General features: G+C 39.5%; 1 protein-coding gene across 10 annotated transcripts in view; it reads right to left on the bottom strand.

Annotated features, from left to right (window-relative positions):
- The window catches only part of LOC135721219 (uncharacterized), a 72,124-nt gene extending 44,860 nt beyond the window's left edge, over positions 1–27,264 (bottom strand). For 3 of the 10 annotated variants that reach the window (XM_073813585.1, XM_073813586.1, XM_073813587.1), the window contains exons 1-7: positions 25,937–27,263; positions 25,339–25,650; positions 16,640–16,966; positions 16,060–16,365; positions 13,294–13,413; positions 8,201–8,506; positions 4,422–4,733 (exon numbers count right to left, since the gene is read on the bottom strand). In XM_073813585.1, coding sequence (XP_073669686.1) covers positions 4,422–4,733; positions 8,201–8,506; positions 13,294–13,413; positions 16,060–16,365; positions 16,640–16,966; positions 25,339–25,650; positions 25,937–25,982 — 1,729 coding nt within the window. In that variant the 5' untranslated portion in view covers positions 25,983–27,263. The other 7 variants (XM_073813591.1, XM_073813590.1, XM_073813588.1 and 4 more) reach the window with 6 other exon arrangements.
- Between the last annotated feature and the right edge of the window lie 306 nt (positions 27,265–27,570).

Below are 27,570 nucleotides of genomic sequence, written 5' to 3'. Positions count from 1 at the left end.
TTTAAATCTGCAGTCGATTAGTAAAGATAGCGCCTGTTTGAACGTTTGCTTAGTGAGATTCGGTACGAATGAAACCAAAGCATGAGCTGACGTCAGTGTTCACTCGCCCCGCTGACCACCGCCCTTTCTGGGCTATATCTCTGACAGGGATTCCCTGGCTCTCATGTTGGCCTTGTTTGTTTTTGATCGGCAAAATTAGATCAAATCAGCAGTATTTGGTGTCATGATCAAACTATTACTTGTTTTTTTATTGTGTTGTTATTGTTTTGGCGCGAGGTAAAAGTTAATAAAACTATACTTGTATAACGTTACTATTGCTTTCCCATTTACTCAACGCGATACGAGCACTCGATTATTATTAAACTTGTCAGTACTATATAAAACGTTTTTTTTATAAGTGTCAGAGAGATGTTTTTGCATGCTGCTTATAAATATACCAGTGGCGATATCTCATAACATGTTTTAATAGTCACGTCACGATAAAGTAAATGATCAATGTCCACATTTAAAAGCTGCGGTGCTTACCTGCAGTTCCACGGTGTTTTCGCATTCTGAGAAGAGATATTGCTCCAGAAAAAAATAGTTTCCATTCCTCTTTCCAAGTGTTAATCGTCCACACGATGTGACAATACATTACTCCCATTAAGTTTAACATAACATCCAAGAGCGCTGATCTTTGACGAAATAATAACTTGGGATTCACAGTCACACACTGATTTACGAGCTAGTGAACTAATGAGACACACGGAGAGTGATTCAAAACAGCGCGTTTGTGTGTGTCCGTGTGTGTGCAGTTTCTCCATTCAGAGATGAGCCTGTTTAGGACCTCCATTCACTAGGTGGGGAATGATACGACGGTGAAGCGGTTACTGTGCCGTTATCAGTAGAATATTGCACGCCCTTTTAGCCAATCAGATTCGAGAACCAGAAAGAACTGTTGTATAATAAAATATATCAGTTGTTCAATACTGGTGTTATTAACTCACTAAATATTCAGTCAGTGTGTTAAACTCTTTCCCCGCCATTGACGAGATATCTCGTCAATCAAGAGAAAACGCTTCCCCGCCAATGACGAGTATTTCCGTCTTTCTGCAATATCGCTATTATCCACCAGGTGGCATAAAGTCCCCAACTTTTTAAACCCGGAAGTATTGCCCTATGGCAAGCAGCTGCATGTCCGTGTCTGTTTTAAAGATCGCTCTGAATGGGATCTCTATGAAAAGTCCGTCACAAAAATTGAATTATCTCTGCTTTTTGCTCAAAATGTGGTGTTTTTGCAGAAACCTAACCATAATCAAAAGCTGATTACAAAAGAACTACTGAAGGTAGGATGAAACGGTTTTTTTTTGTTTGAAAGCAGAGGGTCTGTTCTTTCATTTGATATATTGTATGTTTATATATTTAAAGAAGAACATTTTCTGGAAGGCATTAAACTTTTGTGAAAATCATGAAAAAACGCTGGCGCTGGCTGGCAACTTTTTTTTAAAACGCTGGTTGGGAAAGAGTTAATTGTTTATATAAAATATCAGTAATCTAGTTGTCATGATCAAATCAATGTTACTATAAAACCCATCAAATATCAGAAACGATGTGCAGATGTGTTGTCTCAGTTAACTCTTTCAATATAACAAGTGTAAAAAGTTGCTTAACCTGCCCCACCAAACATGAGACGTCCGCTGGACGTGCAGATCATGTCTATATTAGGTCGGTTGGTCCAGGCTCTTATCTGTACGTCTATACAACGTGCAGATCTGGTACAGTATCTGGACGTCTGACTATGACCCCTATTGGATGTCAGGTAGACGTCCAAAAGGGGTTCGGGAAATCAATACAAAAACATTTTATACAAATGTGGTCTATGAGTTCTGAGTCACAAAAACATAAACATCACAAGTATTTTTGTAGAAAAAATTTGTTAAGCTGATAAAATAATGTAATCTTTATATATGAATGAGTGTTCAAAAACATAGCACTGCTCATAGATAAAGTTCCACCTTAAATGCTCTCTCTCTCTGTCTCTCTCTCTCTCTGTCTCTCTCTCTTTAATTAACAGAGATGTATATGCTGACGTTTTATTGAAAATCTTTTGTCACCCTAATGACGATCAGTGATTCCTTTAGTTGGGTAGTTTGACTCTTTGACTTTTTATAGTAGTGTTTGGTCTTTGTAAGATTGTTTGCTAAAGCATGTTATTTGTTGTAAAAAAATTTTGTTAAAAATAAAACTCACATGGATCTTATAACTTCAGTTAAAGTTTACCTACAGTAAAACCACATATGTAAAGTCTGTAAATTCATTTTGTAAACCATGTAGCATTGTCTCAATTTCTCTATTGATTTGAGGTGTCACATCCAACTTATTATTTGGGTACATTCCACCACTGGGAAGCGCTTGTATAAAATTAAAAGTCCAGATGTTATTGTCACATATGCAGACATCAAGAATCAGCCCATGAATCACAACAGTGGTGACAATCTCTGGACTCATGAGTTTTATAATACGCTGGTGCAATGCATTGCAACACTTAGAAAACTCACCATCGTTGTGATTCATGGGCTGATTCTTGATGTCTGCATTTGTGTCAAAAAATTCTAGACTTTAGATTTTTTAGTACAGTCACAAGGTTTCATTTTCCGTTACAGTAGGCAGCAGTATGCCCAAAGTGTATTTATTGCAGCTCCAAACAAAACTTAGTCAGAAGTTTACCTATAAACGAAATGTATAATGTATTGTTTTTGTTGTTACTTCAGTTATATTATACCACCACTTCTGACCATCAATGTAATGACTGTGAAGCCACAAGAAAGTTGCATTGGTAACAAACACTTGGTGCGATAATAATGTGTTTTAAAGAATGCCATCATCAAGCACACACACTACAATATAAAAATAAAGAGTCAAACTACTCAACTAAAGGAAACACTGATCACCATGATGGTGACAAAACATGTTCAATAAAACATCAGAATCTTGTAAATTCTCAAAAACGAGCGTAGAAATGACAAAAAATAAAGTGAATTTGGTTTGTTTAGTCAGTATGGTCCTACTTCAAAACAATGCTTTGTTAAAACAACTGATTGTAATGGTTATGCCATTGCTTTAGAGAATGTACATGTAACAATTATCCAGCGAGAGCAAGTGTGGGAGGGAGAGTGAAGTTCACGTCACTTCACTTCAATTATTGAACGATAGAGAGAGAGAGAGAGTGAGAGAGAGAGAGAAAGAGAGACAGCAAGATTGCAGACCCAGACAGTTAAGGTGGAACTGTATATTTGGGAATTATCTATAAGCAATATTTTTTAACATTTATTCATATATAAAGATTATATATACAAATATAATGTCTAAAATGGCCACATTTTAAATAGTTTTACTTTGCGTGGAGGTCCCCTTGACATCAATATTGGATGTTCAGAACAGGTCATAAAAAGACGTCATAAAAACTTTCATTCTGGCTCCTCATGGGACGTCGAAATGACGTCTTTTTAAGACGCATTGCTCAGTGGGGCAGTTAAAGGCGCTCTAAGCGAATAATGTGCGACGTCACTTCCTGTTGATGTTTGAACTGTTTTCAAACAGACAGAGCGTAGCTAACTCCTCCCCCTCCCCCTCCCTTCCGTGCTTTCATGAACGCGCCCAACCCCCACCCCCAAATCCTTCTTGCCGTTTATTGGCTGGAATTTTGTTTTGTTTTGTGCTGGCTAGGTTTGGCCATTTGTTGATATTGCCGTTTGTGAAGCCTGGGCTGTCTACAGAGATCGCGTTTTTTTTACAGTTTGATCAGCGGACAGGCAGCAAGCAGATAGTGAGGAGATGTTTCCGGTATGTAACAAAAAATGTTTTATGGTCTAAAACGCTTCAATTCGCTTAGAGCACCTTTAAGAATCAGGTTTATACAGCAGATAAGTAAGCATTAAAGTCGTAATGAAATTAAAATGAAAAACTGCAATTTGTTTTGGAATATTGTGGTATTTTTTTACAAAGTATTTATCTGTGAGCTTCATTATTAAAAAGAAAAACTTATGTGCCCTCATACTCTTTAATCAAAAATGCAGATCTCCTTCTCAAAATGATTTCTCTTTACTTCTGGTCAAATGGTATGGCAGGTGGGCGGGGTCCGGGAAAAGATCACAGTGATTAGCAACACAACCCAACTTCAAACAATCCAATCAGTACTCAGTGGATGTATTTAAGTCCTGCCCTGCCTTATTTCATTTCAGAAGCCAGTTTCACTCAGATATACGTCACCACGGTGAAAATAAGACAATCGCTACTTCAGTTTCATGACGACTTTAAACATAGTGTAAAAATCTCAACTGTAGGTTAATAGTCATAAATCCCTCTTACATCTACAGTATACTGTCAACAGAGTACAGATGATAATAAAACCATTATTACACTCAAACATTTCAGGTACTCACATCTGACAGACACAGATATTGTCTTGTATGATGTTTTTCCACCTCTGGTGATCTTCAGTTTATAAACGCCGGTGTTTTCCCATCTGATGTCATTGATGGTGAGATCTCCAGTCTGAGGATTCAGCTTCAGTTTATCTCTGAATATACCTTTATCAGATGGCTTGAGGCTTTTGTTGGCAGGATTGATTTGAGCTATGAGAGTTTCTTTATCTCCAAATGTCCACTCTATCACATCATCTTTCTGTATTTTAGTAACTTCAGTCTTCAGACTGACAGATTTTTCTTCATTCACTCGCAGTTCTTCTACATTACCTGTAACAGCAGGCGACAGAAACACAGAAATTAAATAAATTCAGATGATTTTTTATCTATTAAAGGCCAGATTTACTGATTATAAACATCAGCACATATTTATATACACATGAACCTGAATGACGTCCTATTCTTAATCCATAGGGTTTAATATGGAGTTGACACTGCACCCTTTGCAGCTATAACAGCTTCAACTCTTCTTGGAAGTCTTTCTTCAAGGTTTATGAGTGTGTTTATGGGAATTTTTGACCATTCTTCTAAAAGCACATTTGTAAGATCAGACACTGATGTTGGAAAAGAAGGCCTCACTTGTAGTCTCTGCTCTAATTCATCCCAAAGATGTTTTATTGGGTCAAGGTCAGGACTCTGTGCAGGCTGGTCAAGTTCCTCCACACCAAACTCATTCATCCATGTCTATATAGACATTGCTTTGTGTACTGGTGCACAGTCATGTTGAAACATGAAGGAACCATCCCCAAACTGTTCCCACAAAGTTGGAAGCATGAAATTGTCCAAAATGTCTTGGTATGATGAAGCATTAAGAGTTCCTTTCACAACTGAACAACTGAATTCAATGATTTGGAGCGGTGTCCCAAAACCTTTTTCTAAAAGTGAGAATTCATCTAATGTGTAAATGACTTTAATAAAATAAAGCAATAAACCCCGAGAAGCAGTGGGTTACCAGCAGTGGTGTAGTCTAGATTTTTGTAGTGAGTATACTGTGATTTTTCCCTCTCACCCTTATGCTCACTCGTCCTAGCGCGACACCTCATAAGCACCACCACACTCACAGATGCATAGAGTAAAGATATTCATGTAACTTAGAGCATTCTGAAAGTGTACTCATAAACACATAAACTGAATGTGTTATCAACATGTCAGTTTATTATAAGAAAAAAAAGACTTTAGAGACAATGGGTTTACAGCTGGGGAAACTGGACTGATTTTTAGACTGGTTTAGTGTTAATCAACATCTAACTCAGGAACAAAAGTTACTTAACTGTTAATTAAAATTAAATAAACTGTTTACAATCTTCAATCCGTGGATAACACATGCATTAAAGGAGAAAAAAATATTCACTCTTTCAATAGATATTATCTGACAACTATATGTTTTTAATTAATACACATTTAAGATGACCATGAATTAACTATAATTTGCATAGTCATTGATATTAAAGCTTATTTTTTTGCATATAATATAAGCATTGTCTAAAAATGAAAATAGGCTTAGGCCTATACTTAATTATTATTACAAGACCATCCTGTAGCCTAAAATTTGCAAGTCTAAACTGAACATCAACGCAGACATGAATTTCCTCACAGAAGTTTAAGATCATATACATCTTGTCAAGATGATCTTGAACGTAGATATATAAATGAACACAGAGAAGGAAAGTTTAACACTGTGAAGCACAAGCAAACATGCAGAGGAAGGAACTGAATTGCAGTTAAAAACCATCAGGATATTATCACGGGCTTATTTTATTGCATTTAGAGCCTTACCTCCAGATAAAGTAATAAACTGGACTGATTATTTAAATGTTGTACTCACATGTGCGTTGTAAGCTCTATGGATTTTATGTTGCAGCACTGCTTCACTCGTTCACTTCTCAGTGTCGCGTGAGCAGCTACACTGCAGGTTCGACTTCATTTGGCGCTAAGCAGACCTCTTGGTGATGTCAAAGTACCGCGAGAACGATTCAAAGCAGTTTTCTCCATGTGATAAGTGGAGTCGCTCTCGCGGTGCTTTGCTGTCACTTCCCTGTGGCGTCACACCAGTCTGCTCCCCAGTAACTTTCGCGTCACTATAGTAATTTGATTTCATAGAAATTAATACGCCGATCGGATCGCGCAGTTCGGCAGGAAGTATATAGCCTAATATGTATTTCAACCCGCTAAAGTGGCAAGTGTATAATGATCAGTGCTTCACATCTATATTATGACTAAAAGTTTAAAAATATGTCACAAAACCATGCTGTTACGCATCCTCGCGCTATTGGGTATACGGAAATCCTTGACCATTTCTAGTGGGTATACGGCGTATACCTGCGTATCACGTAGACTACACCACTGGTTACCAGTGCATTTTATAACAGCTAAGGGGCGTTGTTACTGTGCATTCAGACCGCCACCGGCGAGAGCGTCAAAGTGTCCGGAAGTCATTCATTTTCAATGAGAGCCGGCAGCGAGCTCCGGCGAGCAGCGGCCACAGAACGGGGCACCCCAGCCATCCGTACAGATATCAATGGTACATCCATCAGATTGGTGATTAAATGTCGGAATTTAGCCAGTGCTGGAGGGTTCATCGATGCAGGTTGGTGAAGTGGAGTGGGTGTGGCATTCATTTTGTGAATGGGTTCGGGTATGGGAGCCATCTTGAGAATGGGTGCGGGTGTTACTACTGCACCTTTAACTACTGGAACGGTGATGATGGTGGCTTTCTGACAAATCGGGGCTGGTATGATAGTGGCAAATTCGAACACCGGGGCAGGTTTAATAACAGCAAACTTAGACATGGAGTGGGATGAAGTGGCGGCAGTCTTGAGCACGGGCGCTGACACAGGGGAAACAGAACTCGGGAGAACAGCGTCCGTACTAACAGCGAGGCGCTCTGGCATGAGTTTCTTCCTCCGCCGATTACGTGAGCAGCGTGCTGGCTTCATGATGACTGGCTCAAGAGGTGTTACAGTCTCCGCGGGTCTTTCGGCGGGGAACTCCCATAAATTCCATCGGCCACGGTTGTGCATATATCCCACGAAGCCCCAGAAATCGAGTATTTGCAGCCCGTCGACCTCTTGCTGCGGTACGGGTTCATCGAGACATTCATTAAAATAATTTTTAAGCTCAGAGTCACTGAGGTCCAGGCCAAGCGAAAATGACCAGAACGTTTGGGCGAAACATCGCACAGATTGCCCCTGTTGCCGGAGGGAAGTCAGGTCCGCGAGTGCATTCCACCATTCTTCCTCCGTGATGGGGGATGAGACCTGCACTCGAATACCATCCACCCGGAGCATACTGACACACGGGACACACGAGGGAAAGTGGGAAATCACCGGGGAAGGACACTGCTGGATCCTGTACGGTCGATCGTTCTGTTACGGTGAAAATCCAGGTAAGACAGGATGCGGATCCAAATGCAGTGAGGTTTTATTAAAATAGCAACAAAACAACCAAAATACATCAGAAAATCCAACAAGGAACCAAGAACACGAAACACCATAACATCGACATCAGACACTGGAAACACTAGGCTTAAATACACAGAGTAATCAGGGAAAACAAGACACACCTGGGGAACAATCATCACACGGACCAATGAACAAAAGAACTACAAAGAACTACAGACATGGATGACACAGACATGACTTCAAAATAAGAGTACAAGACAGGGTACACAGACAGAGTTCATTACAGTACAGATGATAATAAAATAATTATTACACTGACAGATTTGAGTTTCTTACCTCTGACAAACACACTGAATCTCGTGTATGAGGTTTCTCCATCTCTGATGATCTTCAGTGTATAATCTCCAGTGTGTTTCTGTCTGATGTCATCGATGGTGAGATCTCCAGTCTGAGGATTCAGATTCAGTTTACCTCTGAATGCACCATCATATGTAGTGGGGATTTTGTTTACAGGATTGATTTCAGCAATGAGAGTTTCTCCAAATCTCCACTCTATCTTCTCAACTGTCTGTAGGTCAGTATCAACTTCAGTCTTCAGATCAGCAGATTTCCCCTCATCCACTTCCAGTATTTTTATTACATCTGTAAGAGCAGCAGACAGAAGCAGAAACAGAGAAATGAAATCAATTCAGGTGATTTTCATCTATTAAGTGTATTATTTACTGATTATAAACATCAGCTCATATTCTCATAAATAAATTTATTTTTTCACTGAAATATAAATCTGATAGATTAATTCTATTTTAACAAGGCAAATAAAACAAATAACATATGATCCACACATTTGTGACCTTGGGCCCTGGGTCATATGGGTCAATTCTGAAATTATCTGAAAGCTGAGTAGCCTAAATATGATCTCTATTAATGTATTTGTTATGATAAGACAATTTTTTATTATCTCACCTCTTATTGTCTTAAACAGTTAATGGTTTGGTGATGTTTTGTGTTTTATAAAATGAAGACTATTAAAAATGTAAACTGAAGTGTGTAGTTTTTGTGACTCCACCAATAGCAATAAGCTAATCCAGTAAATGTTTTCAAGCGTGTGTTTATGAACATCTGCCACTGTTTAGATCACAGATAGTCTTGTGCTAAACTCACACTATTGATTAGATCAGTGTTGCTGTGTCGAGCAGCTCAGGCCGCCCAAGCAACACAATAAAATATAAATATTGAGAGATTTGCACCTAAAGGGCAAATTAAGTCCACACTTAAGATGTTTGATCATCAGTTATGTCATCAAAAGATCTCATCTAACATTGAGCTGCTGAAGTCATCAGTCTTGTGCATACCCTGCAAGTAAGCTTACGATGGGCCTGTATGGGCATAGCCTAAGGGCCCCACACAGGTTTGCTCACTGGCGAAACGTTGGCCCCTTAGCGCTGGCCCTGCATGGGCAGCCCTCACTTAGCCCCCAGGAAGCCCTCACATAGAGAAATCCCCAGAGTTAAATGAACACTGCTGGATGTACAGTATATATTGTCCCAATCTTACAGAGTGTTAAAAAGTAACAATGAAGCAGAATTAAAAGCGCTGTTATCCTCTCTCTCACCATCTCTGTCTGAAATCTAAAATTACACTTCACATCTTACTTGTAGAGTCATTTTCTTACTTTAGGTTGAGATTTTGTTTCATTTAAAGTCACCACTATTGTGATCAGTGTTTGATTTAGTTAAACTTGACTCGTGACTCTTGCCTTGTTCAGTCTTTTGATTGCAATAACTTTGTGTGTTTAAGACATGTTTGTTATAGCAGAGTGCGATACTTTGGTTGTGGTCAGTTCAGTAAATTAAGTCTAAATATCATCATATAAAAACTTATGTATTAATTTATTGTTTGCACACTTATCAGAAGCATCTTTCTCTGACAATGTGATACTATAGTATGAGATCCAGCTCTCTCTTAGCAGTTTGTCTTTCTGAAGAATTTTGAAACACTGACACTCAAAAATTAACTGCTCCACAATGTAGACACATAAATATCAAGAATCAGAGTATGAATCACAATGATGGTGACAATAAAATGAAAAGCTTCATGCTGCAATGTATGCTGGGTATCAACAAATTACAAATCTCATCCAGAACTCCCAGAATGCACTGCGGCATGAATAAATAATGAACTTTTTTACCATTTTCTTTGTCACCATTGTTGAGATTCATACTCAGATTCTTGATGTCTGTGCATCTACATTGTTCAACGGTTAATGTTTATGTGCAAACTATCAAAATCCTTCAGAATAATAAACTGCTATGAGAGTTCTGGACCTTACACTGTAGTATTTCATTATTAACAGAAAATGATGCTTCTGATGGGGGGAAAACTATATTAATAAATCTGTTCATTACATGTTTATGTTTGATGTTGTTTATGTATCAACCGTCAATATTCAATTACTACAGCCTTTTCTTTGCTATAACATGTGTTTTAAACACACTTAGATATAGCAGCCAGAAAACACTGTCAAGCCAACGGTCAAGAGTCAAAGTCCAATTAAAACAACCACTGATCACAATAATGGTGACTTTAAATGAAACAGCCAACATCTTAACATAAGTTAAGAAAATGACTCTACGAGTAACATGTGAAATGCAATTTTAGGTTTCAGACAGAGATGTTGAGAAAGAGGATAACAGAGCTTTTAATTCTGCTTCATTGTTACTTTTTAACACTCTGTAAGATGGGACAATATATACATCCAGCAGTGTTCATTTAACTCTGGGGATTTTTAGGGGCCAAGCACCGAAGGTGCTGAGGCACCTATTGGAACTGTCAGTATTATTATTCTTCATCTTCCCCAATGGGAGTCTATGGCAGCCCTATGAACCGTACGTAGGAAAATGATGAAATTTGGCACAGTTGTAGTGGTGGTCTTAAAAAGTCATGTGACCAAAAATGGGGTCTCTAGTCCTAACTCTATAGCGCCACCACCAGTGCAAAAATTCAATGTTCAAATGGTTATAACTGCTGATCCGCTTGATCTATGAAAATTCTACTTAGTACACGTGATTACTCTCCTCATGCTTGTTGTTTTTAATACCTTACAGTAAGACTCCACCCATTACAGTAGCGGCCATTTTGAAATGTACAGTATTTAGTTTTTTCGCTACTCCTCCTTCAAATTTGGTTCAATTCTTATGAGATTTGGCACATGTGATCTTTGGAGTGAGCCGCATAGAAATGACTGAACAGAATTTTGATATTTTTCTTTATTTAAAAGTAATTAATGCGTGAACTTAACGAGATTGACGCAAAATTGGTTCTGAAGCTGTATCTCGGTCATTCTTTGATCAATCGAGATGAAATTTGGTACGCTTCATGTCGACCATGAACTGGGGGTCCATGCCAAATTTGGTGACAGCGCCACCTATGGGTCATGAGATAGTAAAAAAGGCTATTTTTGCGCATAACTTCTGAATCGTTTGTCAGAAAATTATGATATTGGTGTCTACGGATTCCTTACCTCATGCCGCATCTGTCGATGTGTATTATGCCGGGTTTGACCGAACCGCCTGTCCGCCATTTTGAAATTTGTCATAAATTGTTATAACTTTTGAAGTATTGGATATATTGGCGCAAAAATCGGTAGGAAGCTTTGGCATGATGTCCTGAATGTATCTGGGAAGTCAGAATACAGCGCCACCTAGGGGTTATAAACTATAACAGTTCTTATAGAACTGCTCATAACTTCTGAATACTTTGTCGGATATTAATTTTCTTTGTGAAATTGTATTCACTGGTTTATGCCGATTGCAACGATACCTCGTTTGTCATTTTCCATCATTCTGTTCATGGGTTATTGTAAGGCATATGGTAAATGATTTTTTCGCTACTCCTTTTACAAATTTTGTTTATTTTATGCCAGGTTCTGCTCGTATAATGTTTGGAGCAATCCGCACAGAAATGACTGAACAGATTTTTCTTGCACCTAGGAATTTTTTTGAGAAAAACCTCTGTAAAGTTGATCGTCCCTGTGATGTTGTCTATTTGTCATAGTTAATTACTTTATATAACATTTTATAGCGTTACTCTACGGAATGTTCTTCTTGTCTTCAATCTCACTTGAGCTTTTTGATTCTCATATACATTGTATTTCTGTGATTTCTGCTCTGCGGTGTCATTTCTACATCTTTGGTGATTGGCATATGTCAATGCTTGCATTTCTGTAATCTCTTTCCTGCTGCCCCTTGAGCTGTGTCTGCTGAGTGGTGCATCCACTAAGTCGTATGCATAGAGATCCTGAGTTCATGGGTTCGAATCCCACCTGAGGCAGGTGTTAATTTCTTCTATTAAAGTTTTGTTCTTTCCCACCTATTCTTCTTGACCTGTCTGTAGTTCACATATGTTCTATTTTTGCCATGTTTTCTGTTGCTGCTCTGCACTGCGGTGGTTCTGCTCTGTCATTGCAATGCTTTGGGTACTTGCTGCGCTTTGTGTTCTTGATGCACCTTGGGTGGTCAGTGAGCATTGGGTGATTGATACCTTCTATGTTGCTTGCTGTGCTTTGGGTGCTCATTGCGCTAAAGGTGCTTGGCCCCGAATCGCTGCTTGCAGCTATATTTCTGTATGAGGGCTTCCTGGGGGCTAAGTGAGGGCTGCCCGCGCAGGGCCAGCGCTAAAGGGCCAATGTTTTGCCAATGAGCAAACCTGCGCGGGGCCCTTAGACTAGCCCTAAGTGGGCCCATAAAGGGCCATAATAGGCTTACTTGCAGGGTAAATCTCATCAGTTTTGAAGTGTTGATCATTAAATGAATGTCATCTAACAACACACAAAACACTACAGAGGACACAAACACATTTATTGATACAATATTATGATTTTATCATTATGTATTGTGTCATTATATTATTTGATATCTGATCATAATTATAATCTTCTCATAAACTCCACAATAATCTTTGTAGAGTGACCTGACTATACATTTTTAATAAAATGAAGATTAGTTACAGAACATATTTTTCATAGTCCTTATCTTTAACAACAACAACACATAAACAACATATCTGAATAAAAATCCTAACAAAATCACCACAAATACAAACTGCACCAATGTTTGAACCTTCAATTATTGCCCTGCATTTCAGGTCCAGTACATCAGGCCTCAACTTTTTACTATGCTGAAGCTGGGCTTCGGCCAACAAACAATTTAACAAACAAAAAATGTCTATTTTTTAAATCAACCTAATAAATAAATAATATGATTAAACTATTTCACCATTGAAACAAAACTAAACTGCTTGATAAAACATCTGAGAAGCAGACAGACAAGGGCAGGGCTAGGATTTAAGTGTATTTAACCTGTATATAAACAAATATATTTACACCTTTAAATTCAAGATCATTATAATCCTTCAGCTGTAGATGTTCTTACCCCGTTTTTCTTTTTCTGCTTCGATCTTACGGTGATAGTAAATCCCACCAGCTACAAGAGCAGCAATAAGCAGGAGGATAAAAACAGATATTCCTGCTATAGCACCTGGAGACTGACCACCTGTAATAATAAAAACAATCAACATTACTGTAACAGAATTTGTTAATCTGATCATAAATAAACAGTAGAAACCAAAAGCAGTAAATGTGAATCTGATCGTTTTAAAGTGAATCATGAAAAACCTCTAACATTATAATGACTGAATGATTTATGTTCACCGTATGTGTTAATGTCATGTGATAACTTAAGACAAAGTAACAAAGTTGCAAAGATCACTTTCAAGGGAACTCGCACGGATTTGCCATTGCTATGCTATGCGAATGCCTTCTGCATGATTGTGTCTGAAACACATATGTTAAAATGTAATGCTCTCGAGCTGACTGCGATTTGTAACTGCTACTGCAACCACGCTGTGCTTCCAGGAGAGGGACCAGCCATGTGTTACTCAGGATCCAACCCTGCTGCTGTCGAGGCAGTGCGAAAGCTGTGATTGTGGGGATCACAAAGCAATTGTTTGCATTTTTGCATCATTTTTGACCTGAGTCAGAACACATGATGCTGTACCCCCTCTAGTGGTGAGTCTAGATATAAACATTATGAAATGGCATTTGAACAATCATCTTTGTACACAGCTAATCCGCGACGACGCACAATGATGGCGCCAGCGCAGTTGTGTATGAATTTGTATAATTCATTAATAATTTATTTTTAACCCACATAACCCATATGGTTTCGTGGTCCAGGGTGACAAATGTGTTGATCGTGATGTTTTTTTATTTGTTTTATTTGCTTTGTTAAATACAGTGAGGAGAATAAGTATTTGAACACCCTGCTATTTTGCAAGTTCTCCCACTTAGAAATCATGGAGGGGTCTGAAATTGTCAATTGTAGGTGCATGTCCACTGTGAGAGACATAATCAAAAAACAATCCAGAAATCACAATGTATGATTTTTAAACTATTTTTTGTATGATACAGCTGCAAATAAGTATTTGATCACCTGTCTATCAGCTAGAATTCTGACCCTCAAAGACCTTTTAGTCTGCCTTTAAAATGTCCACCTCCACTCCATTTATTATCCTAAATTAGATGCACCTGTTTGAGGTCGTTAGCTGCATAAAGACACCTGTCCACCCCATACAATCAGTAAGAATCCAACTACTAACATGGCCAAGACCAAAGAGCTGTCCAAAGACACTAGGGACAAAATTGTACACCTCCACAAGCCTGGAAAGGGCTACGGGGAAATTGCCAAGCAGCTTGGTGAAAAAAGGTCCACTGTTGGAGCAATCATTAGAAAATGGAAGAAGCTAAACATGACTGTCAATCTCCCTCGAACTGGGGCTCCATGCAAGATCTCACCTCGTGGGGTCTCAATGATCCTAAGAAAGGTGAGAAATCAGCCCAGAACTACACGGGAGGAGCTGGTCAATGACCTGAAAAAAGCTGGGACCACCGTTTCCAAAGTTACTGTTGTTAATACACTACGTCATGGTTTGAAATCATGCATGACACGGAAGGTTCCCCTGCTTAAACCAGCACATGTCCAGGCCCGTCTTAAGTTTGCCAATTCATGTGGTCAGATGAGACCAAAACAGAATGTTTGAGTACCAGCCCAAGAACACCATCCCTACTGTGAAGCATGTGGGTGGTAGCATCATGCTTTGGGAGTGTTTTTCTGCTCATGGGACAGGGCGACTGCCCTGTATTAATGAGAGGATGACCGGGGCCGTGTATTGCGAGATTTTGGGGAACAACCTCCTTCCCTCAGTTAGAGCATTGAAGATGGGTCAAGGCGTGGTTCTTCCAACATGACAATGACCCGAAGCACACAGTCAGGATGACCAACGAGTGGCTCTGTAAAAAGCATATCAAGGTTCTGACGTGGCCTAGCCAGTCTCCAGACCTAAACCCAATAGAGCAGTGGTTCTCAACTCCAGTCCTCGGGCCCCCTCCCAGAACATTTTAGATGTCTCCATATATAGAACACCTGATTCAGTTCATCAGCTTGTTAGTGTGTTAATTAAGGAAACATTTCAAACATTCTGGCAGGAGCCTGATGAGTGGATTCAGGTGTTTCATAAAAGGAGACATCTAAAATTTTCTGGGAGGGGGCCAGAGGACTGGAGTTGAGAACCACTGCAATAGAGAATCTTTGGAGGGAGCTCAAACTCTGTGTTTCTGAGTGACAGGCCAGAACCCTGACTGATATAGAGAAGATCTGTGTGGAGGAGTGGGCCAAAATCCCTCCTGCAGTGTGTGCAAACCTGGTGAAAAACTACAGGAAACATTTGACCTCTGTAATTGCAAACAAAGGCTACTGTACCAAATATTAACATTGACTTTTTCAGGTGTTCAAATACTTATTTGCAGCTGTATCATACAAATAAATAGTTAAAAATTATACATTGTGATTTCTGGATTTTTATTTTATTTTTTGATGATGTCTCTCACAGTGGACATGCCCCTACGATGACAATTTCAGCCCCCTCCATGATTTCTAAGTTGGAGAACCTGCAAAATAGCAGGGTGTTCAAATACTTATTTTTCTCACTGTACATACACATGTAGGCATACCATTAAACATACAGTATGTTTAACATGTTACATCAGTGTAAAAGTGTTTATTGTAGAAATGTTTATAGTGCTCTGATTAAAATGAGATCTGATCTAAATTCTTGATTATACTGAAAAAAAAGTTACTCACCACTGATAATAACACTGAATCTCCTCTGAATGGTTCTTCTTTTGCTACTCATCTTCAGTTCATAAAGTCCAGCATCTTCAGTTTTGATGTCTGTGATGGTGAGATCTCCGGTCTGATCGTTCAGCTTCAGCCTGCCTTTGATTCTTCCATAGAGAGTGAACTTTTTGTTCTGTTTATTGGCTTCAGCAATCCGTTTTTCATCACAACCAAAGATCAACAGTATCTGATCATAGGTTTTAATGTCAGGAACATCAGTGTATATTGTGACAGGATCACCCTTCATCACTGACACTGACTTCACTTCACCTTTATTAAACACAGAGATTAAATTTATAACACTGCAGTCATTTCAATATAATCATCAACTGAGATTACTGATTTATAATATATAATATTGTATTTAATAGAGTTTGATATTTTGATAGCAACCAGCCACCTCAGCTTTACTCACGTCCAGCCTCTTTACCCATTTTCGGAAATCTGCGAGTGATGAGTGGCCAAGATGGCGACAAGCAGGCACTGCCTACTATTGGCTTCAAAAACAAGATCTGTATTATAATGAAAGATTTAATTAACTTACCACGGACAGTAACTGTGAATGACTGATGTATGGTATAACTGCTGCTGATGCTGCTGATCTCTACTTCATAAAGTCCAGAGAGATCCGTTCTGATGTTTCTGATTTTAAGAGATCCAGTCTGAACATCCAGCTGCAGTTTGTCTTTAAATTTCTTATCTTCTAATAGATCACTGGCTGATTTATTGAATTCAGCTATACGAATCCCTTGAAACCTCCACAGTATCTCATCATATTTCTTGATATCAGGAACATCAGTGTGTAGAGTAACAGAATCTCCATCCTTTACTGACACTGACTTTAGTTGATCTGATTGTGGGTTACTCACACCTGCAGACACAAACAGAGACAGTTAATAACTCATTATTTAACTATTCAAGTCTTCAAGGATATGACACCGGGTGACTAGATAGGGCGGAACCAAAAGCGGCGGAGATTGGTTCCGCCTGAAGATGGTTTCCGCCTGGACCGCATTTCTAAAGCACCATTTTACTTCCTGGTCTCCCTACTAACGCAGATTATGGGCAAATGAGCAACAGAAGTGGCGGATTAAGCTGGCAACCCACGATTGGAGGAGGGAGTAAAGAACAGACACATAAAAAGGCACAAAGAAGCACAAAGTGAGAGCGTTGTTTTCGGGGGTGAGCTCCTTCATGCCTAGGGCAGACCAAACCACATGTTCCGTCCTTGGAGGAGCCGGAGGGCGCGGTTGATCCGCGGATCGCTTACAGCGAAAGGAAAGAGTGCGGCGGCCAAGAGAGGCGAAAAGGACGGATCTGTGAGAGTTAAAGGAACACTATACCGGAAAGTGCTTTTTGTGTGCTTTGTTCGCTGCTGTGCAGACTCGTGTGTATGTTCGAGACCGATCCCTTGGGGAAGGAAACGGAAGCCAGTTTATGGAGTTGGAGGTGACTGGGTGAAAGGGAAACGAAGTGTTGACTTGCGGATGTATGGACATGTGAGTAACAGTGGTTTATCTTACAAGTGTTCCGAAGGAAGGATTACCCGATGCGTGTTTTGAGTGTGTTTACAGCAACGGCCCTACGGGGAGGAAAACGTAGGCGAGCCGGGAGCTATTATTTAAGGCAAGTTGGAGATCTCTTGCTGGGGATACATCCTACCATACGTGAGTACCCCAACCATTGCCATACAGAGTATTATTGATGCCAGCCGGTGTTTCTAATTTGTATTGTGAGTTTATCGCCCGAGTGTTCGGCCCCACTGGATGAGAGAAGTGTGGGTGAGCCGAGCGAGGTATATTTGGAGCGGTGGGGAGATCCAACGACAAAAATTACTATCTTCTTCTTCTTGTGCTGGGAATAGTGCCCAACGAATTCCCCTATGGGAGACCTGGGCCGAGTTGAGTAACTCCCTACGTCACGTGAAATGTGTGAAGACTGCTGTGGGTGAGTTTTGAACTATATTTTGTGGGTGTGTGCACTAAAGCTTGCAGTGTGTGCTGTGCTTATAGAAACGGGTGTCGCCCCCTGTCCAGTGTAACTTACCTCTGTCTCTAGCACGCCCTGAAGAGGAACGTCAAACCCCAGTTTATGCCAACCTCTTACCTCTGTGTGAATACCTTACCTGTGTGGTGTAACTTACCTCTGTCTTTAGCACGCCCTGAAGAGGAACGTCAAACCCCAGTTTATGCAAACCTCCTACCTCTGTGTGAATACCTTACCTGTGTGGTGCAACTTACCTCTGTCTCTAGCACGCCCTGAAGAGGAACGTCAAATCCAGTTTATGTAAACCTCTTACCTCTGTGTGAATACCTTACCTGTGTGGTGCAACTTACCTCTGTTTCTAGCACGCCCTGAAGAGGAACGTAAAGCCCCAGTTTAAGAAAACCCCTGACAAGGAGTGCTAGCCCCCGCTCCACACTCGGAACTGCCTTGGAGACAAGAAGAAGAAAACTTGTTTTAATTTGCCCTTCCCCTTTCCCCCTTACCTTTTTTAATATTTAATAAAGTTGTATTTTAACCGTAGTATACTCTGTCTGTCTGGTCATTGGGGTGGCTTTGGGAACCTCCCCGAGGTGGAAACTAGGAAGGGGCGTGACCCTTTAGCTATCTCGGGTCCGCTCCGACCTGTGACAGATACAAATTGGGGGTTAAAAAGACTTTGATGCCAAGGGCCCCAAAATATGGGTAATGTTTTGTGAGCTTTTCAAAGCCAACTATATATTTCATGTATTACTACCCATTTTTACTGTCTTAGACAGACAGAAAGTGTTATATTATAAAGACAACAAATTATTAATATAAAATTAAATAACTGGCTTTTATATCATCAGTGTATTGAAAAAGCTACTACATTACAATCCATAGCATCTTTACAATAAATGCTGCCTTTTAAAGCAACACTAAGACTTATTGCTCTTTGCTCCCCCTACAGGTTAGAAGCGTAATTGTTCATTACCACTGTCGTAAATACTGCAGCATAGCTGGCTTTGATTGTATTGTAGGTCTGCCGTAAAGCAAGTTTTTGTAGTTTTCACTCGAACTACAGGACCACTACCCGACTGTTGGAAACTTATTTAGTGCGGTTTTGGCCGATAGAGGGCTGCAAAGCGAATGTGAAAATGCCATTCACCCTGTTTTGAGTGGTTGAACCACTAAAACTTTTTTGGAGACGTTATTTTAAGGTAAAAAAAAAAACTCTGGTGTTGCTTTAAATTCCAGTGAGCAAGCTGAAAGTGACAGTGGTGAGAAAAACGTTGAGCCCCGCGATGAAATAGGAGTTGAGGAGGGTCTCTGGCAACAAAACCCTCCTCGCTTCCACCGCCAGGGCATACCCCCTCAGGGACCTCTCTTGCTGGGGAGGAAATGGGGCCTTGCCCATCTTCATGTCGGCGGCAGTCGACTGCCACCAAAGTTCTAGGTCAGCCGACTGCCGCCTGGCGGGACGACACGGGTTGTCTGCTGGTTTCATAGTGGGCTTGTGCATTCTGTTATGTGGTGTAGGATGAACCCAAGTGCAGACAGAGGTAACTCAACACGAACACTTTATTAAGCAGAAATCAAAGGCCCACGAGGGAGCAAAACAACATAAACCGGATAACTAATATGACAGAATAAACACACAACTGGAAACAGGACTAGACTAAGACACTAAACTGGTAAACACTTCTAAATAAACTGACAGAACACTTTTCTACAAAACACTGAATATCACTATACTTAACTGAGACAGAGTATACACAGGCATGAGACAACAATGCACAAACACAGGACAATGAATACAAGAGGATTAAATAGGGTAACAAATCAAGAGGGGAACAGGTGATATAAATCAAACAATAATGAGGAGGATAACAAGGGAGCGGGGTAAAAGAGACAAGACACAGGGAACACGTGGTCCAGTAAACCAATACTAAGACCACGTGAACCCACACAAAACATGGGTCTGTCATGATTCTGCCACAAGACTAGATTAAACAAAGGACAAAATGGCAGAACCATGACAATTTCTTGCTAAAAATGAGTCCTGAATTAAATACATTAAGCTATGTCTCTCTCTCTCTCTCTCTCTCTCTCTCTCTCTCTCTCTCTCTCTCTCTCTCTCTCTCTCTCTCTCTCTCTCTCTCTCTCAATTTCAATTTTCAATTTAATGTGCTTTATTGGCATGACAAGTGTTACAATGTATTGCCAACGCATTAACAATGAATATAGAACATGAAAACACGTGCGTTTTGGGCGTTTTATTAAGCCTTCCGCTGCAGCTGATTTCTCCTCTTTGTTTACGTCAGCGCAAGCTCAAATAAGCCAAGCCTCTTCTTTAGACACGGAACAACTTATGGAAGCTTTTACTTCCACCTGTACTGATGTTTTGGACATTGTAGCCCCAAAGAAGGCTATTCGCCCCAAAATTAAAGAAGAGAAGTGGCTCAATGACACCACGCGTGCAGCAAGACGTGAGTGTAGAAAGGCAGAGCGCAGGTGGAAAAAAGACGGACTTTGTGTGTCGTACCAAATTCTTAAAGATAGATGGAGAACTTATCAGAATATTGTTAAAGTTGAAAGAACAAAACATCTCTCTAATATCATATTAAATAATATAGATAAGCCCGCAGTTCTGTTTAAAACTATTGATCTAGTTTTAAATCCCACTCCTACCACTGTATTGGAAGCTACACGTGAAACATGTGAAAACTTTCTGCAGTTTTTTAACAACAAGGTCGCTACTATCAGAGCCAATATATCTTCCCCCCTGTATCATCTTCCTACAATGACACAATGCTCTGATATTTTTAATCAGTTTAAGCCTGTGTCGTTGTCATTTCTAACAGAAACTGTCAATAAACTAAAACCCTCCTCTTCTCCCACTGATACAGTTTGTCTTCTGGTATTGTGCCATCTTTTTGCAAAAAGGCTGTTGTTGAACCTCTAATTAAAAAAAGTGGTCTTGACCCTACAACTTTATCAAATTATCGGCCAATTTCTAAATTACCATTCCTGTCGAAGATTTTAGAGAAGAGTGTATTTGCACAGTTGCAGCCTTTTTTAGATGCAAATTGCATTTTTGACACTTTCCAGTCAGGTTACAGAACCTTCCATAGCACTGAGTCTGCACTTTTAAAGGTGTTTAATGATTTATTTTTAATAACTGATACAGGTGATTCTGCTGTTTTAGTACTTTTAGACCTGACGGCTGCTTTTGACACAGTTGACCACACAATACTTTTATCTCGTTTGGAAAATTGTGTGGGTGTCAGGGGAACAGCGCTAGAGTGGTTCAGGTCGTACCTGTCTGGGAGATGTTTTACTGTTAGACTGGGGGACTCCACTTCGTCCACTGCTCCTTTAAATTGTGGAGTCCCCCAGGGATCAATTCTTGGGCCCATTCTTTTTGCCTTATATCTTCTCCCTCTCAGTGTGATTTTTAAAAGACATGGTATCTCTTATCATTTTTATGCAGATGATTGCCAAATATACCTGCCACTGACTAAAAATGATCATGCTCCTCTGACACCCCTACTTGAGTGCTTAAGTGACGTCAAGGCTTGGTTAGCTCAGAATTTTTTTAATTCTAAATGAGGGAAAGACTGAGATAATGTTATTTGGTCCCATTAGGACTCTGATTTGGGCCCCCTCAATAATCACGTGCATCCCATAGCCACCAGCCTTGGCGTCACTATAGACGGTGATTTTAAACTGGATAAACAAATTAACAGTCGTTAAATCATGTTTTTTCCATCTTCGGCTTTTATCTAAAATTAAACCCTTTTTTAACGTTGAAACATTTTGAGCTAGTCATGCATGCTTTTATTTCTTCACGTCTGGACTACTGCAATTCACTTTATACTGGAATATCCCAAATGCACTTTCGCGCCTGCAGTTAGTCCAGAACTCTGCGGCTAGACTTTTAACAGGAACTAAAAAGCGCGAACACATCACCCCCATCCTCGCTTCATTGCACTGGCTTCCTGTTCGATTCCGGATCGATTTTAAGATTTTATTGTTTGTTTTTAAAGCGTTGAGTGGACTGGCCCCTCAATACATCACTGACCTCATCCAAATTTATACACCGGCACGTTCACTGAGGTCAAATGGCCAGTTCCAGCTTGTGGTTCCTAAGTCCAGACTTAAATCCAGGGGGGACCGGGCCTTCTCTGTAGTTGGCCCCAGACTGTGGAACGCTCTGCCTCCTCTGGTCCGTGCGGCCCCCACAGTGGAATGTTTTAAGTCTCGTCTTAAGACCCACTTTTATTCCTTGGCTTTTAACACGGCGTGAGTTATGTGGTCCTGTGTCTTTTATTTTGTTTTACTTATTTATTTTAAATGATTGTGATTTTGTACTTGTGTGCCTTCCTATTGTCTATTGTTGCTACTGTACAGCACTTTGGAGACTGTTCTTGTTGGCAAAATGTGCTATAGAAATAAAAGTTGATTGATTGATTGATGAAAACAAATGATATACATGAAAAAAAAATACATATATACAAATAAAAACTTTTAAAAAAAATACATTATAGAAATCTATGAACAATGTGTTGTGCAAGAGTATGTGGATATATGTAAGCGCATTACTGAATGGTTGACTCCTCCCAATGTATTGTGCTGCTAGTAAAATATAATTTTGTTTTTCTCCTAATAAATATTGAAGTTGTGCATTGTTGTTTAATTTTGTGAAGTCAGTGCACATTGTTTCAAATTTTGTGTAGAATTTCTGTCTGATTTCCTCATAATTAGGACAGATGATGAGGAAGTGTTGTTCTGTCTCTATATCTCCTCGGTTACAGTATGGGCAAATGCGGCTCTCTTTGGGTAACCAGTTTTGTCGATGTCTTCCTTTCTCTATAGTCAAAGTGTGATTGCTCAGTCTGTATCTTGTCATTGTTCTTCTTAATTTAGAGTCTTTCACTGTGCTTAGATATTCTGCTGTTGTATAATTTCTATTTCTCTCTCTCTCTCTCTCTCTCTCTCTCTCTCTCTCTCTCTCTCTCTCTCTCTCTCTCTCTATGGGGGTTTTCTCCAAAGTGTTAAGTTTTTTTTCCTAGGAGTTTTTTCAACCCCTAGGGAGTCAGCTGACATTGGCTTAACTTAGAACAGGGGTTTTCAAACCTGTCCTGGAGGACCACTAGTACTGCACATTTTGCATGTTTCCCTTTTGTGACACACCTCATGCAGTTACCTTACACACCCAGTTCAGGTCTTGCAGTCTCTACTAATGAGCTGAAAATTTAAACAAGGTGTGTCTAATGAGGGAGACATGCAAAATGTGCAGTACTAGTGGTCCTCCAGGACAGGTTTGAAAACCCCTGACTTAGAACCTTGTTCTATACGTTACATTATTACTACACCAGCTAGTATGGTTTAATCTTAGCCACGGTACTTTGATACTTTTGTTGTCCCCTGATTGTTTGCTCCTGCTTTAATTAATGTAAAAATGCTTTGAAACGATTACACAGTTGTGAAAAGTGCTATATAAATAAAATTGAATTGAGTTTTCTTCTGCCATGGTCATGTTAATCATCACGCCATATAATTAAAAAAGTATTGGGTATGATGACTGAACCCAGCAGAAAAGCTCCAAAAAGTAAGCTGACACGACCCAAAATGTTAGGTACTTTTCAATAGAAAAGCGCCATAACTTTCCTGCTGCTCTGTTCTGTAGTGCACACTGTAGCTTATGCAGGACGGTTCACTTGCGCAATCTCACATCATCACCAATTAATGTGCACGTACAAGAGGATGTAAAAAAACAACGCAGTATATTTTTAGTTTTAAAATATGTTGGTGTTATCATGCACAGCACAGAGAGCGACAGCTGTGCATATTTGCTTTGGAATGCTGAATTCATCAGTTGTCATGGTAATCGTGCGTTGTGGAAATGAATGATCAACGTCATTGGCTAAAACACATGCACAGGTAACTTTGTTTCCTGGACGAGTGCGCACCTAAGTTTGAGGTGTTTTAACATTTACAGAACCATGCAAACTGTGCCTGGTCTCACACTACACTGCCAGTGTGAAAACTACCTTAAAAGGTACAATTTGTAAGCTAAGTAAAATATAAAAAAAACCACTAGGCCAGTATAGTCGGCTGTCTGTGACGTTAATATCCACGTTTCCCTTTGTTACCGCTTTTATTAACGTAGAAACCACATGACAACAGTGTTGTGGACAAATGCGGTATATGTGTTGGTGTATAGCGTCTGTCGGGCTACTCATTTGTTTATGGCCAGTTTGTTGATTTGAACACTGTTAACACAACATCGAATTGGACTAATACAAAAAACATCTATGACTAACAATTTTGTTTTGATCATCAAATGCAACATTTATAAAACTTGATTACATTACCTTATCCGTTAACATGATTTCTCGTTCCTGTCTGATTGATGGCCATCAACGGTTGAGTTAAAGATAACAAATCCCATCACTCCATGCTGATTCAAAGCATGAGCCATGGCATGTGCAGAAGGAATCATCCACGGAGCCCGGAGGCGGAGCCGCGGAATCAAACTTCCGCCCAAAGCTTGCGCGCCCAATTCAACCACGCCCCTTGAATGTCTTATTTGACTGGTTTTCTAAAATAAGGTAAGTTAAATACAAATAGGCTTGTTGCGATAATCAGTGTAACTGGTGATACACGGTGCTTTAGCCTCTTACGGTACATTCACACGGGATAGAAGCATTAACGCTTGATGAAACAGCCAATCACAGTGGCCACTACACAGTGTGCCGGAGACGGATCCACAATTCAGTTTGGCAACGCATGACGTCACCAATTAAAAGTGAATTGGAATCGTTAACGCTTACGCTCTGTGTGAATGAACGATTAGATCACTTGCCCACCGTCCTTCTGAATTTTCCTTGCAATTAAATCATTTAGTTTTGCGAGAGAGAGCAGACACTATAACTGAATGTGTCTTCTGCTGCCTGAATTCAGCGTAGCTAAACGTGCATCATATCAAAGGGCAGCAGGTATCAGATTTCATGTATTACTGTAAGTGTGTAAGGCGAGCTGAATGACAATGATGATGGCAGAAGCCGCGTGCTTACTCATTTTGTTATAATATACACATATATTGCTTAATATAAGCAAGATTATTTTGTTGTCCCATTTAATTGCATGGAGAGGGTGGGGTTTATAACTTGTACTGCACCAGAGGCCGATCAAAGAGCCAGCAGCTTCACATTTAAAGATGTGTTAGGCACATGATTAAGACAAATGCTAAAGTAAAGATTTGAGACTCACCAATAACATTGAATTTCTTTGTTGTAATCTCATCTCCATTGATGTCTAGTTGATAATCTCCAGAGTGTTGAGTTCTGATGTTTGTGATGGTGAGATCACCAGTATGGGCACTTAGATTCAGTCTGCCTTTGAATCTCCCATCAGTGCTATATAAGATTTTATTTTCTGCTCTGTCAAGTGTAGCTATGGGGTCATTTACATCTTTAAACCTCCATAGTATCAGATCATCTCTCTGTAGTTTAGTATCAGTGTGTAGAGTAAGAGAATCTCCCTCCATCACTGACACTGACTTCACTTCATCACCAAACACATCTGCACACAAAAACATTTTTGTAAGAATCCTAGGGTGATAATGTAAATATCATGTTTTTAGTCAGGAGCTCTACTGCGTTATATCAATCTGACCATCACGTAAGAAACAACTAAAAATCAACAAAAGTTTTAAAAAATATATTAGCATTACAAGGAAGAAATATTGAAATGTCTGTCCAAATCTGTTATTATTAAGCGCGTTGGCTAATTCAAACGTAGCCTATAGAGGACATTTGAATAGAAGTGAAAGTGAAAGTATCGAATATTTGTTGATAAATGAACTTACCGTTGATAAATAAAAAGATAATACACAGTTGATATATCGTCTTCATGTTAATGTTATTCAAGTACCGTTATTTTAGTGTCTGATCGACTGAGTGTTCGTCAACGTCCCCGCCATAAACACACTGACTGACAGCGAATAACAACGTCAAATCTCAACTCATCTAAACCTACATACACCTCACTGACATCGAAATAATAATAAAAAAAACATTAAATTATCGAAACAATTCTTCTGATTATAAATGAGACGAGCAGCATCTTCTCCTTCTTCTTCTTCTCTGGTGCAGGTGCAGACGGCCTCGTACTGGAGATGATGACGCTGATGATGCTGCTGCATGCTTGGTAATGATTAACGCGGTGTTTTTACCTCGCTATTGCTATTATTACCTTGGCGTTTTTGTCCATTTATTTAAAATATTACCCATTGTTAATTCTGTAATATGTAATATAAAGTATTATTTTCTGCTGATACCTCATACATCTCATTAAAACGTGCTCTATATTCTCCCCATTTCCTGAGACACATCACAAAAACCTGTATTGTGTTTGCCCATGATATAATTAGTTAAATTGAGAATATATGTCCATTCCTACTTTCATAAATATAGTATATTCCTTCCTATTTTTAATATTATGATTAATATTATTTTGCTTTAAGTGACTTTGAATTGTTGAATAATTAGAATAATTGAATTGTGTGTTATAGTATCTTCCTTTCATGCACAGTGACTTCTTTTTCGTGGGCGCAGGATGCAAAGCTTGTCACAACACCCTTACAAATTAACCATGGTTTTATTGTGGTAAAAGTGCAGTATGTTGTTTTTTGGTGTATTGATTACAATGATTATTTTGTGGTTATACCCCACAGAAAAATCCAGCTAAGACCAGCATAAGCTGGTTTAAGCTAAGCTGGTCTCCCAGCTTGGTTTTAGCTGGTATTGCTAGTGTAGCAATTACTCAGTTACAACATCGTTGCCTGAGTTGCGTATGTGTGGGTCTATCAAAAGAAGGTCCAGAATCTATTGGGGTAAGGATGTGTTTGTTTAGGTGATATCAAATGTCAACATTGACTTTCAGAGATCATGGACCCTGTCTTTAAAAGCGGAGTGCACAATGTTTGTAAAACGCTTTGGAAAAGGGAGTCGGGCCCATGTCCATGGCATGAATTTCGGCTTTTTGTGTCATTTTATGTATTGTTTTCTCATAGTTTTTCCTATTTTATTACCATTGTGGCCTGGGGTTGGGGTTAGAATCACTTTCCATTGTTAGAAACCAATACATAAATGTACATCCTAACACAAACCCCAAATCTAACCCCAACTCCAAGTGAGAATAGTTTTAAAAGCGGAAGAAAAACATTTAAAAACCAATACAGAAAAGTACATCCTAACCCAAACCCAAATCTAACCCCAAGCAACAGTGTAGTGATTTAAAATAGGGGGGGGGGATGCGAAAACAATACATAAAATGACACGATAAAGAACGTCGTGCCACAGACATGAAAAACTATATGTAGAAATTTGACACAAGACGTTCAGACAAAAAAGCTGAATTTCGTGCCATGTACACGCATCAATTAATCAATTTTTTTGTGACTATAACACGACTTGCCGTGAGATCATGTTGCTTTAAATA

This window comes from Paramisgurnus dabryanus, chromosome 24, assembly GCF_030506205.2.
Source record: "Paramisgurnus dabryanus chromosome 24, PD_genome_1.1, whole genome shotgun sequence".
Classification (NCBI taxonomy): Eukaryota; Metazoa; Chordata; class Actinopteri; order Cypriniformes; family Cobitidae; genus Paramisgurnus; species Paramisgurnus dabryanus.
The sequence above is the reverse complement of the archived record's forward strand: the minus strand, read 5'-3'. Positions and strand labels throughout refer to the sequence as shown.